At 38.2% G+C, this 19,856-nt stretch overlaps 1 protein-coding gene across 5 annotated transcripts in view; it reads left to right on the top strand.

The window, feature by feature from the left end:
- DCC (DCC netrin 1 receptor) overlaps nucleotides 1-19,856 on the top strand; it is a 1,087,181-nt gene that overhangs the window by 664,914 nt on the left and 402,411 nt on the right. For all 5 annotated transcript variants that reach the window (XM_038525972.1, XM_038525971.1, XM_038525970.1 and 2 more), the window contains one exon: nucleotides 508-628. In XM_038525972.1, coding sequence (XP_038381900.1) covers nucleotides 508-628 — 121 coding nt within the window. The remainder of the gene's footprint in view (nucleotides 1-507; nucleotides 629-19,856) is intronic.

Raw genomic sequence — 19,856 nt, 5'->3', positions numbered from 1 at the left:
CAAAGCAATTACAATTTTAAAAGGATTTTCAGATTTTTTTTTCTCAGTAAACACTTTCAGAAAGTACCCAACCTAGATTTCTTGTCTTTTAGAAGCTGCAAAACTCAGTGTTTCTTTTCATTTTTTTGTCTTTTCTTCCCCCAGCAGCTGCTAAACCCAATTTTCTTTCGATACCAAGTGAAAGAATGAAATGTCTTTGGATGCTAACCTTTGTTTCTTGCCTATTTAATCAAAGAGCTCTCTGTTTGCTGCTCGTTTAGATATTGAGGATGATGTGTATTTTTGTGAGCATAGGTTTCATTTCAGAACTAGGTTAAATGTAGGCACACGGATTCAGCAGAGTATTGGGAATCTGTGACATTTCCCAAGTGACGTAGGTCATATCCGTGAGACTGAGCACTCTCATGGCTTTCCTTCTTGCTTCTTCTGTGAAATTTTATCAAAATCATATGTTCATTGAGTTTTTTGCCTTTTAAAATATTTTACCTGCTTCTTTCTTCTCTCTAGGGAGGAAGCAACTTACGAATCCTTGGAGTGGTGAAGTCAGATGAAGGCTTTTATCAATGTGTCGCTGAAAATGAGGCTGGAAATGCCCAGACCAGTGCACAGCTCATTGTCCCTAAGCCTGGTAAGATGAGGGGAACTTCGCTCTGGCACTGGTAATCATTGCTGTGATTGGTCCACTTGTGAAATCCATATTATTTTCTCTATCTCTCAAAGTCAATTGGAAATCATCTAATTATTTAGTTTATCAAGGTGTACACTTATGTATCGATGTCCTATTCTCCCTAGAAAACGAGGTGTGTATCTCCATTCAGTGAGATAGAGTCATCACGAACATTTGGTGCCTCTGGTTGTCAAAATGACAACTGCTAAATTACTACCTTCTCCCCTCTTTTGTGGCCTGCCTTTCTTTTAGTAATTCAGGTAAATATAGAAAAAAATACAAAAAAAAAAAAAAGAAAAAAGAAAAAATATGTATAGTCTTGAATCAGTGGAAATTGGCAGAAAAATAGTGGAAACAATCACTTGAAATTTAAAACATTTTTCTATTTTTTAAATAGATTTTGAAAGTTTATCTTTTTTTCTATAATTTATGAAGCTTTTATTTTATTTCATCCTGTAGTCTTTTGGAAGTTTAATATGGTGGTGTATTCAAACCTTCATAACTTGGGGCACCTGGGTGGCACAATCAGTTAAGTGTCTGGCTCTTGGCTTCAGCTCAGGTCATGATCTCAGGGTCATGAGACTGAGTCCAACATCAGGCTCCATGCTCAATGGAGAGTCTTCTTGAGATTCTCTCCATCTGTCTTCTCCCCCCAAATAAATAAAAACGTCTTAAAAAAAACCCTATCATAGCTCTATATTAGATGCTTCCTATTATCCAAAACAAAAAAATCCTGCCAATAAAAAAAAGGGAAAAAGAAAACAAACTGATCAGCTGCTCTGAAATGTTATAACACTAAAGAAAGTCAAAAATGTTTATTTTTATAAAAATAGTGATGGCAAAGTTGTTTATATAGATCTAAATACTTTAAAATATTAGTATCTTCTATGGAAGTTTCCATGGTGCATATTGATTATTATTTTTTTTAATTTTTTTTAAATTTATTTATGATAGTCACACACACAGAGAGAGAGAGAGAGGCAGAGACACAGGCAGAGGGAGAAGCAGGCTCCATGCACCGGGAGCCCGACGCGGGATTCGATCCCGGGTCTCCAGGATCGCGCCCTGGGCCAAAGGCAGGCGCCAAACTGCTGCACCACCCAGGGATCCCGCATATTGATTATTTTAATTTCAACTTTTCAAGACCAATTTCCTCCCTCTTGACATGACTCACTACTCTTGTCGTACTCTTTCCCTACAGTAAATATGATAGAAAATAACTGAGGTATATGAAATAAAGTCTTTCTTTGGCTTCTATCACTTAAAATAAGTCTGTGAAGGCCTTATATTTTGTGCATCCCTAACCAGTTATTTGAAGCCTCTCAGAGTCTCATAATGATGCTCACGACAATGACTTCCCCTTTTTTTCCCTTGATCTAAATGAAAAAAAAAAAAAAAAAAGCAGCAACAGTAGAACAACAGTCCCAGATGAGTAAAGGAATTCTCTACGAATTAAAGGGGACTATTAATTAACCCTCCTTTGAGACTGCTGATTTCTCTGGTGGACTATTTCTTTTCCCTCCGTGTACTGTGCTTTAAAGTGTTAGTGTAACTTTATTCACGTGACTGAGTACGTTCTCTTCTGCTGGAACAGTAGGGGATAAGATGGAGAAAAACGACCTCTAAAATCAGGGTATCCAATGTGAGCCATGCTTTCAGAACCGTGTGCCGTCTCATTAGTAATGATGATGTGGCCACACAGAATAAGAGAATTCTAGTTAACCTTGATTTTCAGCTACAGCCATTAAGCTGAGGAAAATGCTGGATGAGTAATCCCATATTTCTAAAAGGACGTATGAAATAGTTTCTCCTAGGACTTGTTGACACTGACCAAACACACTCAGTGACCATCCGCTGCAATTGCCCAGAGGAATGGAGGATTCTTTGAAGTTCTTGAATTCATAGGATTAGAGATTATCATGGTACTTTCCCTTCCACAGAAGTTGTAGAGATACCAAGAAAACCCCTTGAACAGATTGTGCCTGTGTGTGTGTGTGTGTGTGTGTGTGTGTGTGTGTGTGTGTCTTTTACTGGGAATTGCTTGTAAACATGGGAAATGGGCAAATAATGCAAGGTGGAAGTCCCTGGAACCATCCAAAATGATGCCAGGAAGAGAAAGGGGAAGGCAACTGTGGGGAGAAGCTCTATTTCCACCTGGAGGAAGAACAAAGATATGAGGTGCACTTGAAGATAGCAGAGCTGGGGTCCTTTTGACATGATCATGCCTGAGAGGTCCTGCCTGCTGAGGCTGCCCCAACCTCAGATTAATGTTTTGATGTAGGTCTTACTCTGTGTGTACGTGTGTGTGTTGTTATCGTTTGTTGTTTTCGTAGGACCCGAAGATAAGGCTTTTTAAATACTTTAAGGTGACCCCAGGATGAGAGGATTGACCCAGATTGCAGAGTTGGGAAATAGATGTGACAGGGTGTGTATGAAAGTGGACCACAGGATAAAATGAAACTGTTCCCTCTTTATATTCTAGTAGTTCAACTCCATAAACCAGTTTTAGGAGTGCAGCTTCCCTTATCCCGGCAAGCTCTCGTTTCAGGGGGTAGCCATGTGTCACCAGCATCTTGCATTCCACAAGGGCCCTGAGTCATTGAGGTCTAAGGGACCCTACAGAGCGAGGCTCCCTTCGGCAGGACAATCACACCGCCCCCCCCACACACACACACTAAGGGAAGCCTCTGAGAATCTGGATAATCCATTCTTTCATGTAGATATGTAGATGGTAAAGTACCATCAGTGGATTTTGTACTCTTGGTCGGTGTTTATTGCATTTGGCAACGGATTAGAATGAAAGTAAAAGAAAATGAAGATAAAAATCTGAAACCATGACAGGACACTGTTGTGACTGTCTCACATCCCCTCTTAGAAATGATGGATTGCTTTTCCCTGGCTATTCAATCAGGTCTTCAAATATGCTTCTCCAACTCCTCAGAGATGCAGTGTAGGCCACGTGCACAGATGGTGGAGAAGCCAGCTCGAAATAAAAATTCAGCCGTGAGGCTGATCGTGGCGGGGAGAACATAGCCCTCTCTGTTTAAGTTTCAACAATAAACGGCCACCGTGTATTTTGAGGCTCATCGTACGCCCACATTGCCAGCTGTTCAGCTCTGATCTGTCCACAGGCTGGTGGCTGAGAGTTCCTCTTGGCAACCATGACAATCTGCTCCTCACCGAAGCACACACAATGACCCATTCCGGCCAGTGTCCATCGCTAATGGATATTTACATAAGCCTAATGAAGTTTCAACATCGTCTTTTATATACAGTGAGCTATTCCCACTTTAGCAATTAGTGACTCAGCAAATAAAGTAAACATAATCTACTAAATTAAATTGAGTTAATGACTTGTTTTGCTCTCCAGAAAATAAGTTTGGGGAAAATATTGAGGTTTGGGGAAAATATTGAGGTCTGTATACCTTAGCATGTGAAATATACACATGGTTTCCTCTAGGCAAAGGTCAAGAAGATCAATGGCAATGAAAAAAATCATTATACTACAGGAAGTCCTCTCATTAGCAGTGTACATGCAACACCGTAATACCATATATGCAGTTCCAGACTGCTGCCTCCCCGCCTCCCTCCTCCCCTCCCTCTCTCTTTCACACACACACACACACACACACACACACACACACGTGCGTGGGATGCATGAAAGCCTGCATTCTTAAGACTTTACATACATCAGAAAGACTTAGCCATGTTATGTAAGTGGTGGTGAATAGAAATTAAAAATACTTCAGCCAATTTATATTACTTGTATTATCTATTAATCTCTCCTAATAGCCAAGGAAAAGTTTTGTTGTTGCTTGTTTTAGTTTATTTATTTACTTTTGCAAGGGAGAGGGGAAGGCACATTGGATTAAGAAGTTGCCTTTCCAAATGAACTATAGCTCCAAGTCTGCCCTTCGGTGAATAGACCAGCCAGGGAGCACTAAGGATCAATGTGTTAGACGTCACAAGAACAAGAAGGTTCAGTAGCCAGATTTGCAAACGTGAGCTGTAGGTTCGAAACCGGTTGGCATAGCAGATGCTGATGAACTATTTACCATCACGTTATCATCTGATAAACTGCAGTGTGGGCAGGTAGTAATTAAATTAAGAAAACTAAACAAGAGAAAAAGAAAAAAAAATAAAGAAAAAAAAAGGAAACTATTTGGTAGTTGGGTGGAAAAATTAGCAATTTCCTTTTGCTGAGGGTATGTGGATAGGGAACAAGGCAGGAAAGATAAGATAGATCTAAGATACCAGTTATCTCTGAGTTGGTTTTTCTTGTTCCAGCTTCTGGGGAGTATTCAGTTTCCTGGCCGTGGTCTGCGGTGAAGATACATGACCGTTGGCCAGGGGAATTGAAGGCCAGGGAACTGAGAATGAATGCAGTAACTATCGAGACGTATGTTGTCTGGAAGAGCTTTAATTTAATGGAAGAAATGGGTAAAGATAGAATAAAGTTGCCATGGGAGGAAATAATGTATTCTTCATGTTTTCTTTTCTTTTCATTTCTTTCTTTTTTTTTTTTTTTTTTTTTTTTGCATCCTTCATACTCTAATGTGCACACACGAAAAGGCTCTGCATGGTCACAATGAATACATGCCATTATAAATATCCCCTAAGTATAGATCTGCTTAGGCAAGACACCATATTACACCTCCCATAGAAGAAGTAAATAAGGATTATGTGTCTCATGTTAATATTGAATGCTTTCCAATCTGGTTTTGTTTTGTTTGTTTGTTTGTTTTCCCTCCCATATTGGTAACAACATAGAATTTTCCACTGTAGGAGGTGAAGTATATTGGCTAGGCATTTAGGAAATGTGAGCTATTATCAATTCCCTGTCCTCCTTTGGAAAAGGTTACTGGTCACAATTAACATTGAATTTTCAATGGCTTATTAAGGCAGTATATCGTATAGCCTAAAATTAGCAAAAGTATTTAAGTCCAGTTACGAACCCTAAGGCATAAAATCAAAATTTTTGTTTTTTGTTTTGAGTTTTTTTTTTTTAATCTGTTTTTGTGACTTGTCCCTTATCCGTGTGAGAAGAATACCTTGAAATCCAAATGGACAAAAGGAGCATTTAGATGCTCACCCATATAATTGTATGTTAACTGCAACTAATTATAGTGTTTCTTACTAAATATTGACTCTTACATAGTAAATTCAGTGGTATTGTGTGAAGCAATGAAAAACTGTACAATTAGTCTTAACACTCCAAAGTCTGTTAAAATTTGTCAGTGTAATAGCACATAAGTGACGATGTAAGACAGACTGTAACTAAAGCCAACAGGAAGTACTTCTCGATCTCCTATTAGTCACTGGTGGTCAATTAAGTTGAGTTTTTGTCTCTCATATGAGAAGGGTTACTGTGACTTAAATGCTCAGTTGTATTTAGTATGAAATCAAATCTATCCTGGAATTCTATAAATAATTTAGAAGAGCCAATTTCTTGTACTAGACTAACATGTTTGTGGATCCAAACTAGAAAATAAGTCGTTGGACAGTTTCCTTACCCAAAATGAGATGCTCATTACAACTACAAACATTCTTTTTTTTTTTTTTCCCCATCATCGAGTCTAAATGAATAAAAGTCAGCTTAATGTTTTTGAAACATATTACCAATTCATAAGCTCATAAGATTTCCTCATTTTCCCTTATAAATCTTGGTAATTAACTGCAGCTAATAGGATACAGAACCAGAATTTTCAAGGTAGTTTATAATGTCAGCATACATGGCTATGAATGTGTTCAATGTACTGAAATGCTATTTTTGCTTGCCAAGGTGAAGATTAAGTAAGAGGATGATAGTCTTTGCTCTTGAATTTTCTATCTCAAAATCCCCTCTGCTTAGAGTGTTGACACCCAAACTAATACTTTTGGGGGTTCAGTGATGGCCTTAGTTTGTCATAAATCACTCATTTTATCTTTTGTCGTATCCATAGGCTAGATGAGATGTGTCTATATCTCATCTCTGTATCCTTTGCTATTTTACCTATAGAGGTCCAAAAATATAACTGAAGGGGCACCTGGGTGGCTCAGTCAGTGAAGCGTCTGACTCATGATCTGACGGTCATGGGATTGAGCCCTGCCTTGGGCTCTGTGCTCGGTCTGCTTGATTCTGCTCCCTCTGCTCCCTCCCTCATTCCTGCTTGCTCTCTCTCAAATAAATAAAACAACAAATTGTTAAAAAGAAAAAAAAAAACATAATGGAATTAAGAATATATGTATGGACAGAATCACAGGAAGTGCTGCCTAACCTTTCAAAGTCTACATTTCCTCAGCCATGAAATGCAGTAGATAATTGTCTCAAAGATTTATTGCAATAAGTGTATGTAAAAGAGATTCGTCAGCTCTAAATTGCCACACGGATGTTAGCTATTATAAAGTCTTAGTTTGTTTTCTCAAGAAAAATAGCAGGCATTGATTGGGGTGAGCACAATGATAGCTTTCTTCTGGCATATTTCCGCATCCTCCAAGAAAAGAATTAATAAGCAGATATTTCAACAATGTCCATTCGAAGTTTAAGTTTTTAGCCCGGTGGACAAGGTTAAGGGAAAAGGTCTGTTTCAAAATGACTGCTAGTGGAAAGGTTTGCTGCAAGGTTTGCAGTATCAGTTTAATGACTTGCTCATTCCGGTTTTATGTCGGCAGAGGTTTCTCAGCAAATAAAGGCTTGTCATTCACCTTGTCCTTCGTTCAGCATGTGCTTCAAGTAGGAAGCTAGCTCAGAGGATATGGCCGTATGGCAGACTTTGAAATTAGAAATGAATTCTTTAGGAATGTGAAGTATCCTGAGCCCAGTGATAAGTATAAATCCATACAATATGGAAGACTTGATAGATTCATAAATATTGGTCATATCATATTTGGGTGGTGAACACACCAAAGAGTGTTATTCTAGATCTTGTTTTTTTTTTTTTTTTTTTTTTTTTTTTTAACTCTATAGTGCGGAAGTAGAAAAGTAGAATCTTGATTTTTACAGGGAACCCAAATGATTGAATGCTTGTTGTGTTTCTACCTTTTACACATAAATCACCCTTTGATAACAGGTGTGTGTGTACCCACACAACACACACATGCATATATATAATGTACATATTATATATATAGTCCTTCTGATATATATATTCCTTTTGATATATTATTATTAGAAAACTTTAAGTTATCAGTGTAATAATTAGTAGGAAGTATATATAATTAGTTAATATTATATAGGTCTATTTTTTTCATTTTGGAAGTGATAATAGCAACATTGATAGAACTATAATGAAATTTCAGTCATATACACAGTTTGAAGGAATGAATTACAATACAGTCACAACAAAGACCTCAGGTGATCCCAGTAGACACTTTGAAACTGGGATAACCTGAGCAACTATCTATCCCCAGAAATGGGTGTGACCTTGGGTGAGGTGTTCTCTTTAGCTAAAGGCAATCACTGAACATGGATTCAATAGGGAGCCTTCAGCAACTATCACTCCCTCCAGCTGAAGGAATGAGTGCTGTAGCCCTGAGAGGGAGCGCTGGATGGTATACCACTCCATCCACTATGGTCCTACCCTTGTGTGACTCAAATCTATTTGCCTCATGTAATAAATTTCAGAAATAACTATTATAGATTCTAAATTGGTCAAATTTCCTGGGGAAAAGAGGAAGGCTAGAGGTGTGAATTAAAATCCCCCTCCAGTGCACCTGCAACTGGTCTCATAGCTGAAACTGGTACTCATTCTTCCTATCCTCCTACCTGTTATGTATTCCTCTCACCCCCAACTAGCAACTCTGCTACTCCATCTGGCTCATCATGCCGCTGACTCAAACTCCTACACCTTCACAGGCCATAGAAACCATATCAGTCTGCTTATCATCAGAATCAGGGAAGAGTGCCAAGAGACACTTCCAGTAGATCACCTGAGTGCCAATAGCAGTCTTCCTTGTTTTCTCTCCTCCTCCTGATGATGATATGGGTAATTATTGTTGCCTTATTTTGGCACAAGAAGCCTAAAAGGACCAGGTAGCAGTGAGTGCTCAAGTTCAATGACATCTCCTCTGAGAACTAGGACTTTTAAGTCCATAGAGCCTAGAGTTCCAGGGATAAGAAACACACATACTCCAACTGGGTCACTGGGAGCGATGGAAGCAGGACCACACTTACTTCAATCTCTTGTGTCCACGTACTCCATCTATTGAGGACATGGTATTCTGGTCATTGGTTTAGAGTATACACTGCACCCTACTCCATCTTAGGATATCATCTTCAGTTTGTTTCCTCAATTGCTCCTCCAAAAGGTTGTACTTTTGCTATATCAGTCAGCAGCTTCACGGTGGTGAGTATATGATAGGACCAGGAGATCCTATGATCATGTATTCATCCCCACACTTCTTTTGCTATTAAATGAGTTACTTAATCTTTCACGGTGTTATGCAGGATCCCATGTTGGTGGCTCAGATACTCTGTGAGTGCTCAGATAGTGCTACAGGCTGAAGAACTGAGGGCAGGAAAGGAAGAATATATGTATATTCCAGACAAGATGAATTTCTGCACCTTCCAGAGAAGAAGAGGTTCAATATAAACAATGTGTCACCAGTAGGCTAGTTGGTCTCATCAAGAAATGGTGTTTTATTGAGTGTTTACATTTTTCTTGTTTGCTAGTAGATTAAATATGTGACAGTAGCAGTAGTTGCTGTGGATCAACAGTGGTTTTGTTGGGTTCAAGCCCATTCTACTGGGCAATGTGTAGATCCCATCATGGCCGCCAAAGCCTCTTCATCCATGTACTTTTCTGCCACCACTGGAGACTGGCTGATGCCCACTGACTGAAATGTTCCATCTAATTGATTGCTTAGTCCCTTGTTTTGGAGCATACAATCTGGTGTTTAGATGTGATTCAAAGATCTTTATGGTATTCACTCTCATAGGCCCATCTACTCCCTATTTTCCAAACCTCATTGTCCCTGATCTTCCAGTCACTCTCCCTCTGGACCTGTACTCAATCAGCCAAACCATCTGACTTTATTCATAGTCCCTATGTATATTCTTACTTTGGGACGTTTTTCTTTTCATATAAGGTAGATGGCCTGGTGTATTCAACACTCTGCCTTCCAGGAAAGGTTCTCTTACCGCCCTCTTTTACGGCTACACCTAAGTAGGCTGTAGTATAGCAGCCATCTATTCTGTGTGCACCCACATACCTGCCACATACCAAGCTGAGAAAGCTTGGTCTTCTTCCTTCTCAGTCACTTGGCCATAAGTGTGAGTTGAGGGGAAGACACTGATACAACAGTGATTGAAAATGTGGTTGTCAGGGTTACCTGCAATTATCTCCTGGTCATACTTATGCCTGATGCCAAATATAACACTTTAATCTTACTCAAGTTGATGGTGGTGCCACCTGACCTTTCGGCCTGATACATTTCAAATACCCTAGTTCACGATGAGCAATTATAGCCCCTTGGTCAGTTGATTGTACCATTGTTGGGCATTCTTGTTCCCACAGGGTCCAATATTCTGCCAAAACCCATATTATAAATGGTCTATAATTCTCCGCTACAGATGGCATGACTTTGCAGGAGAACCCTAAGGGTTTGTGTTGTGATTCCTTTATTAGGGTCCACCACTATCTCCACACAGATTTTTTTTTTTTTTATTGCTACTACTTCTGATGTTCCAGAGTAAACTGGGTTGTATAGCACAAGTGGCAGAAGCACTTGCATCATATCCTGACCTGGTTACGGTACCTGTTTCTACCGGGGATACCCTACTCAAAAGTGACAGTCTACATATTACCTGATAAATAAGTCAGAGTAGAATAGGCTGCCTGCAGAACCCAAATGTCTGAAAGACATTGTGCTTCTTACTTAGTGTTTGGAGATATGAAATACAACAATTTGTCCCTATTTATAGGACTTGTCTTGCTTTGTTCCAAACCATGTGCCCCCCAAAAACTTCACTGATGTTATGGGCTACTGTACCTTCATAGGATTTGTCTGCCACTGCTAAACATACGTGTTTTACCAAAAACCTTCCATATATTTGCCATTTCTCACTCAACTTGTTTGATTAACATGATGCCATTAACAAAATTGACAAATGAAATATGCAACAAAATATCTGGATGGTCCAGATCCCTTTGGACCATTTTATAAGAGAACATGGGAGAGTTAACATAGCCCTGGGATGTGACTGAAAATGAATAATGACTTTTTTATTCCTAGTGAATGAGAAATGTTCTGATGGTCCTTTCTTATAGGAATAGAAAAGAATGCATCACTATGGCTAAATATATTATACGGGAGGTTATGTTAATCTGCTCACACAGAGGTACAGCATCTGGCATAGCAGATGGAATGTGAACTACCACTTAGTTACATTAATAGTTGCACACTGTCATTCTCTAGGTTTGCTCTGATTTTTGTAGGAGTCAGATTAGGAAATTAACTTAGAATATGATAGGAATTACCATTATTTAGGAATCTAAGAGTAGCACTAACCTCAGCCATTCCCCCAGGGAATGACATGCTATGGTGATAACTGGAATATAAAATATAAATTGTGGAATATTAATATATAGTGGAAGATGTATATATAATATATAAGTAGTGGAATAAAATATTAAGAAGTAGAATATAATTATTTTTGTACAAGATGGGCCTCAACTTTTAAAAGAAGTTTAAATTTAAATCTACTTCTATATTTATAATTTGAAAAACTACTGTATTATTTTTTATTTTAGAAGTTGAAGTTTATCAGTGCTAAGAAATCATCAAACAACAAGCAATATATACTGAAGTATGGCAAGGGTTTTAGAAATGTAAATGCGATTTTGCCTTTGACATCAGTCTTCAAATAAACTACCTGGAGTATTCTCTGCCTCTTGGGACACTTAAGAGGTGCTGGGAAATAAGGCTTTTGTATTTTATTATTTCAAATTTAACAAGAGACTTAGAAATACAGGAAAATAAACACCATTTTAATTATGGAAGGATATGCCAATAGGGCTCTAATCAGCCCTCCTTCCAGTAAGATTTATATAGACATAGAAGAAAAGGAAAACGCAGAAGAGAAGAGCTTTTTCACAAACTTTCCTGTGTACTGTACTGTGTGCCAAGCACTTCATGCACATCAGTCCATTTTCTTCTATGGTAATTTGGCCCAGAATATATTACTAGTTTCACTTCACAGACTAGAAGAGAATGGTTCGGAGCGGTCAGATACCATGCCACCATCCAGTAGCTACAAAGTGGTGGAGCTGGCTTTGGAAACACTACTGAGTCCTCATTAGTGGGCACCGTGTTGAGTCAGGGCTCTACAGCACCATATTAATTGATTGTTCTCAAGAATCGTACAAAGGAGATACAGTTCCTTCCCCCTTTGTGGGTGAGGAAAATGCTCCTCAGGAGGCTAGCTAACTTACCAAGGCCCCTCAGCGAGCACGGCCGGACTTTCACTCAGCACATCTCAGCCACTCTGCCATCATGTGGATGTCCCCCCACCCTCAGTCTACCACATGGAGCCTGTCAGGGAAATGCACGGTGTTTAATATTGATTGGAGTCTAATCAGACCAGTTTGGGAATTACTAACAAAGGAGATGAGCTTAAAATTAATTAAAATTCCTAAGATTCTGTAACACAAATGGTATCTGCCTGAATTACTAGTGTGCTAGAAATCATTGCTAAGTGTGAGCCAGTTGTGAATGTGTCTGGGGTCTTAAGGGTGAATATCACATAACTCCTGTTACCCAGGAATCTGTACTTTAACCAAAAATACTAGTTTGACCCAACCAATCCAAACTATCAAATATAATTAAGACAGAGTGATCTGTAATGATATATTACAATATTTACCAAATATCCAGAATAGGTATAAAGGCTCGCAAAACTGAAATGAGAATTAAGAGACAGTAGATGTCCTTTGAAGAGAGTTTAATTCTTTGTATTAAGATTCCTGAAATTCCAGCACAGCCAGTGCTTCATCCACTATGCTTTTGTTCGAACCCTATTTGAGGAAGACAGTGGTACCACTTGTCATGCAGACTGACAAGGATTCTGTTGTTTAGAAAAGTTCTTTCACTTTTTGTTTTATTTTGTTCCCTATTCTAAGAAAGAAGTTCCAGGTACCAAAATAGGTTAAAAAAAAAAAAAAAGAAGAAGAAGAAGAAGAGTGAGAAAAACAGTATCTTTCATATAAATATCTTATAGGTCTTTAACCTATAATATAGTTCCATTTAAAAATAAATAATTAGTTAATAAGCCTAAATGCTAGTGTGTGAGACATAAAGCTATCTATTATTCTGCATTAATGAATATCCACCAAGAATCCTTAGATAGCTTTTGCTTTCCCTGACAATATTGACAAAACACATTTCTTTTATTTAGATTATGTCTGACTTCGATATATTGTAGAACACAAGAAAAATTCACTTGAAATAAAAAAAAAAAATAACCCATTCTCGAAGTAAAACATGCATTGTAAACCAAGAAAAGTTGAATAGAAAAGCCATTCTCCCATGTTTCCTGATATTTTTCAGTTCCAGTTCCTATTTAAGTGATGAGTTCCCTGATAATCAGATAAAATATTCTTTAGTTCTGAAAGGTATCAACTGAGTTTATGTATATGAAAATGTAAGAAAGCAGACTACACTATTTTGAATAAAGAAGAATGATTCTTTCTCTAAACGATTTTCTCCTACCAGCATGGCAGTTATGTGGAAGAGGAAAAAAATGAAAATGCTATGTAGCTTGTTTTCTATCCTACTCTTGCCTCGTCTTCTTGATTTTATAAATAGAAAGAGGCAAGAGATAACAGAATTGGGGGCCCAAACCTAAGCCTTTGGATCTCATGAATGCCATGTCCAATTTCTGACATACAGACCACCTGCTTTCCTTTCCTACGTGAGCCTTGCTTCTCATTATTTAATATGAGCCTTTGAGCCCAATTCTGATCAGATATCTTAGGTCTTTACCACACTTGCCTAGAAAGGATAACATGACCCTTGGGGAAATTCAACTGAGTGAAGTGGTAAATACCTTTTGCTTTTTATATCAGGAGCAATAACAACATAAATAAAACCTCATACCAAATATGTCATTTCTTGCACATAAAATATTATCCTAGAAGTTATTCCTATTTTCTGAATGCAGATGCTAAGTTAAATTGCTCTCGCTTCTCGTCTAATAGAGAAGTTTGGAGCAGAACAAATCATTACCCTGAGTCCCTGGAGTATTTAAATACAAGATGTAGGGGGTAGCACAGTGGAGGGCTTGAGGGTTTCTTTCTATGGGAATCAGAGGAACTCATTGCTGAGGATGTGACAAGTGAGCTGAGACGGACTTTGAAGTAGAATTATGATTTTGCCAAGCTGTCAAGAAGGGCAAAGAAATGGCTGATAGAAGAAATGCTACACCCAAAGCCTAGGAAATAACACGGAAGCAGAAGTGTATGTTCGGAGGGGTATGCGTGACTTGGTAAAACTGGAGAGACACGCAGGGGCTGGATATGCAATGAATATGCATTTCAAATATGCAAAGAAAATTGGGCTCTTTGTTGAGCCTATGTAGGATGTTGATGTCTGGAATGTAAGGGATGCTATTGGCGTTTTTAAAAGAGAGCTCTGAAAGTATTGCTGGGGATTGCTATGTTGGCAGTGGTGGAGAAGGGACTGGAAATAGCAAAAATGATTGGGAAAGTGCATCAGCAAGAGGCTAAGCAAGACAGATTAAGGCCACCTACCGCAGCAGCACAGAAAGAGTGAGTAGATATATTAGAAGATCTTCACCCATGGAGATCGTCTATTAATGTATAGAGAATGTTTAAGAACCTGGGATGATTCCTAGATTCTTGATTTAAATGAATAAATGGCAAAGCCATCACTCCCAAAGGTGGAAGTCCACCAAGAGTGAATTAAATTTATTTTGGCAGAAAGAGCCTTGATTTTGAGTTCATTGAGGGCCCGTGTCTTGATGGCCTCTGCACTTCAAGCACCTGGTAAGGGGAAGACTCTCAACTACTCATTACTAGTTAACTGATGACGCCAAGTAGTGTCAATTATGTTAGAGTAGAAAAGGAGGCAAAAAAAGGTACATTTTTAAAAGATCTCAAAGCATATAATTCAAATAGGCAAAATTAGTAGTCTGACTGACAAACAGCATTCGTTCATACATACTAGGAAGACTGGAACAGAAGGAAAAAATGAACCCAGGTATTTTATAATATCCTCAAAGGGAAATAGTCATGGTCTGAACTGAATGGCAACTCTGTTCATAGGCAGAAAGATAAATTCAAAGAATAATATGGAAGAGGAAATGATTAGCAGTTTGCATTTGAATTGAAAAGGAGCGATTGACGCTGACTGGAAATCCTGTAAGTTATTGGCATTGCTGATGGTAATGAAAAAGCTTACGGGAGAGTTGACAGGGCCTTATTATGTATCCTTAGTTCCTTGATAGGACTTAAGTGAATCATTCTCCCACTGATAGTCGACTCCTCCTTGCTGAACGTATTTTACCCAGCTTTGAGAAAGGGACTCATCGTGCTACCATCTTGGAAGATTGAGCTAAAGGGTCATGCATGAACATAAGATAATCATGGAGTCCTGTCACTGCCAGGACTGGACAGATTGATTTGATTAGCCTTTAACTATCAGAAGAGTAAAAGTGATCACTTCTCTTTATTCTCTCTCTTCTTTGTCTCTCCTTCTGTCTGTGGCAGACACAGATTAGAACCAAGAAATAAATTAGAAATAAAAGGACTAACTTTGGCTCCCTGCTGTCTGGAAATAAAATCCATTTAATTTACCCTGACTACCCTTGTTATAGTGTTAAATATAGACTAAATAGTTTAATATGGATTTATGTAATGAGTTCACAAATTGATTTTGCAGTGTCTGTTTGCTCTAGGAAACAAACATCTACTTACTGTGGTTTGACTGGCACACCTGTAGGAGGACTCACTTTGATAGGATGGATTTTATTAAAAAATAAAAAATCCAACCTATGATCATTTTAGTATCCCAGTGTCTTAAAAATACGAGTCAAAAACAAAACAAAACAGTGGTTTAGGAGATCTAGTTATCTCTTAGCGGAAGCAGTCTCTGTTGGATGGTGATACTAATGTCTCATCTCTGAGTGACAGGATTAAAAATAAAAGACCTTGACCCTGTGTCTGTAAAGCCTCCACTTCTTCTTTTCCCTTGTTCACGAAATCATATCTACCTTATTTAAATATTAATTATTTAACCTGAACTGTACGTGAGGAATTTGTAAAATAAAATCCTTGCAAGTTTGAAGATGAATCCAGAGAGGTGCCTCTCTCAGCCAGGCCCCCACCTTCTCTACCTCGGGTGGCCAAATTTGATGTAATTGTAATTGGTGACGGGACATGTCAGCCAATCATTCTCAGAATGGCTACTAAGATTTGTAATTATAATGTCCTTTATTCCTATTTAAATTCAACAGTCTCTTCACATTACTATTCCTTCTCTTGAAACATGGAAATTTGGGTGTGGGGGTTGGGGAGGGTTAAGAGACAGGATTTTGCTTTCTTGAAATGTACACTTTTTCACAGTCTGTCCTGTCTCTCTAAGGCACCATAGACAGGGGAGGCCCACTATCAAGAATGGTAATTTACAATCTAAGAGTGCTTAATCTAAAATCTGTCCTTGTCAAAGGAGAACACATTGGTCCCCGTGCAGCAGTAATGGGAATTTTATTTCAGCGTAAGATTCAATGTGGGCTTTCAATTGTATTCTTTATACTACCCCGTCCTTATCAATTTATGCAACGCGCAGGCCTTGTGGGTCTTTAACCTTATTCTACTTTTAAAATAGAAAACACTAAATGTAGTAAATAGTCCAATCTACATCTGAAAATGTATAAACTAACCTTGTAAACTGGCTGTAAACAGAAAAACAAAAAAAAATTGTATAGTTATGCCTGGGTCTAGCTTTATTATTAATCATTTCTCCTGGTGATTAAAATTTAAGTCTCCAAAGAGAACTTTTTCCTCAATAGACCTGTCTCTCTTTCACTGTAACCATTTTATATCCTAAAATTAATTTACTTAATTTCCACTTTCACATACATTAGATTTTTGCCTACCAAGGTTTTATATAATACTTTAAAGTAAAAATTGCCTCAGGTAGCCAATAATTAAAATAAATCTATAATCTGTATACCTATTTTTTTGCTAACATATCATGAAGCAACATGCTAAATAAAGTCAATGACATTTTAAATTACTAATCATGGATATTTTTGCTTTAATTCTATTTATCAATCTTTGTTTTTTATTTTTATTATTTTTTTATTTTTTTAAGATTTTATTTATTTATTCATGAGAGACACAGAGAGAGAGACAGAGACATAGGCAGAGGGAGGAGCAGGCTCCATGCAGGGAGCCCAACATGGGACTCCATCCTGGGACTCCAGGATCATGCCCTGGGCCAAAGGCAGACGCCCAACTGCTGAGCCACCCAGGTGTCCCTCAACCTTTGTTTTTTTAGAAACCTTTAAGGATGTCTCTCCCTCATAGTTTCCACATCATATACACAACATTGTTTTGCTTCAGCAAACATGTATTATAATTTTATTGCTCCTGGTTTACTGGCCTAAGATTAGTTAACTAGCAACATCCGGCTTATGAGTCCTGTCTCATTGGGTTTCCACTTGCTCATTCCTTATTTATCGTATTTATATGTGCTTCTGTGGATCCCTAAATTCTTCATTGGTTTCTACTTCTCCTTACCCCTGTAAGACTGGCCCATCCTTTCCTTCATAACAGATTTTATGAGGGAGCAATTAATTGTGAATCATGTTCACCTTGATTTTCTCTTCCACTAGCTTTCCCAAGGCATCATGGATCAACAAAACAAGACAAAACAAAATAAAACCAAAAACACAATCATTATCGCATCGTCATCATCTACCCTTCCTCCTCCTTCTCCTCTTCATCATACTCATACCAAGTTTTCCTCTTTTGGGTTTTAACACAATGTTCTCTCCCCAAACCTCAGTTCCTCTGTTTTCTAATTATCCCAAATTGGAGTGACAATTAGTGGACTGGAGACGGGAGAGTGATGACTGGGGATGAGATATACATGTTATTTTCCATATATTCTCACTGTGGGAGATGCCATGTATCCAGGTTGCCTTGGCAATGACTTGATTTCTGATATGTGAAACCCTCTCTGCCTGAGGAAGCATAGCAAAGGCACAGTATAGATGGTTAGCAACGCGGATGAGCAGTGATGATATTAGAAGTGTGTACTGTATGTTGGTTCAGTTTTTCCTAACATGTGAAAACAAAGCACCTCCACTACAGGGTCTTAACCAACTCTCACAAGCTTGTTCTTTTTATTCAAAAAGATTTGAGATTAAGAAAGAGTAGCTGGGCAGTCACAGACATTCAGAATAAATACTCACCATTATACACAGAGTAGTGCCACCTTCATGATGTCCATATCCTAATCTCTAGATCTTTTGGACACCTTATGTTACTTTGCAAAAGGGAATTAAAGTTGCATATGGAATGAAGGTTAGTAATCAGCTGACCTTAAAATAGGGAAGTTATCCTGAATTACCCAAGTAGACCCAATATAATCACAAGCGTTCTTAAGAGTGGAAGAGGTAGGCAAGAGAAAAGGTCAAAGGGATGGGAAAAGTACATGGCCTGGAAATACTGGCTTTGAAGAAGGAGGAAGGGCCTACAAGTCAAAGAAGGTGAGTGAATAGCCTCTATAAGCTGGAAAAGAAAAGAAGACGGATTCATCTTTAGAACCACCATAAAGGAGCACAGTTTTGCCAACACCTTGACTTTGACACAGGGGGATCCATGCAGCTTTCTAACCTCCAGAACTATAAAGTAAAATAATACTCGTTCTAAGCCACTAAGTTTGTGGTCATTTGCTACAGCAACAACAGAACATGAATATATTCAGACTCAAGTTTTTTGTTTTTTGTTTTTTTTTTTAATATTTTAGTTACTGATTCATGAGAGACACACAGAGGCAGAGACATTGGCAGAGGGAGAGGCAACCTGTCTGCGAAGAGCCTGATACAGAACTTGATCCCAGGACCTTGGGATCACGACCTGGGCCAAAGGCAAATGCTCAACTACTGAGCCACCCAGGTGCCCCTGGACTCAAGTTTCTTGAATTAATTTCTCCTCTATGTTCTGATCACTTTGGATAATTCTTACAGAAGTTGTACAACATTGAACCAACAGAATTTTTATGTTAATTCTTAGGACTGTCATTCCTAAGGAACTGTCTCCATATTTTACAAGAAGAGTTCCTTATGGAGTTGCAGAAATGGGGGTTCCCTTTGTGGCTCTTACTCTAAATAGGAAGAGAATTCCTGCTAAGTAGTTTAAAAATCTCCCTTATCATCCCAGTACTCAGAATGATCTCCAGAACCGGAGGATATAGTCTCCCCTGGGAGAAAACAGAAGTCAAGAATGGTGTTACTCTCGGGATAAGTGTATGGGAGCTCTCATGTTCAACAGTTTTTCCTGGAATTAATAAGTGAAGGCCAAGGATTATCTTAAAGATCTGTAGCAAGAACTGAGCAGCAGTGAGGCCAAATAGAAGAAGAAAAATGTGTACAGGAAAAGCATTCCAAGTTAGACAGAGTCAGAGAGCTTTATTTTAGCCAAAATAACTGAGGATCTTTACAAATCCCTTAGTAAAGAATTCAATCAGAAGCCAGTCCTGGTCTTTATTTTTCCCAAGATACTGGATTCAACAGTGTCAAGTTCTCATCACGATTTGTAACTTAAGTAAACTCCCAAAATCACCTAGTCATATTCTTAATTTTTATTTTTTCTTAAGGACCCTAAAGGGTATTGTTATAAGGACTTACTTGGATTGTTTAAACCCTACCTAACAGCTTAATCAAATTCTGATGTCTGGAGTAGGGAAACCATCAAAAAGTTCCCCTTAAAACACTCTATGTGACCAATCTTTACATTTCTTTTCAATAAAACAGAAACATGAAGCTTACTTGAACCAAGTAGAAGAATTAGCACAGCTCCATTTTTAAATTTTATTTATTTATTTATTTATTTATTTATTTATTTATTTATTTATTTATAACCACAGCTCCCTCTAAAACTGCATTGCTGATCCTGGTTCTTAAGCTGAGAATGTGCAAAGTTATCCATTTCCAGGTGTTTGCCAAAATTGTTGTCCTTTAAAA

This window comes from Canis lupus, chromosome 1, assembly GCF_011100685.1.
Source record: "Canis lupus familiaris isolate Mischka breed German Shepherd chromosome 1, alternate assembly UU_Cfam_GSD_1.0, whole genome shotgun sequence".
Lineage (NCBI taxonomy): Eukaryota > Metazoa > Chordata > Mammalia > Carnivora > Canidae > Canis > Canis lupus.
Note: the sequence above shows the minus strand (reverse complement) of the source record. Positions and strands in the feature narration are given on the sequence as shown.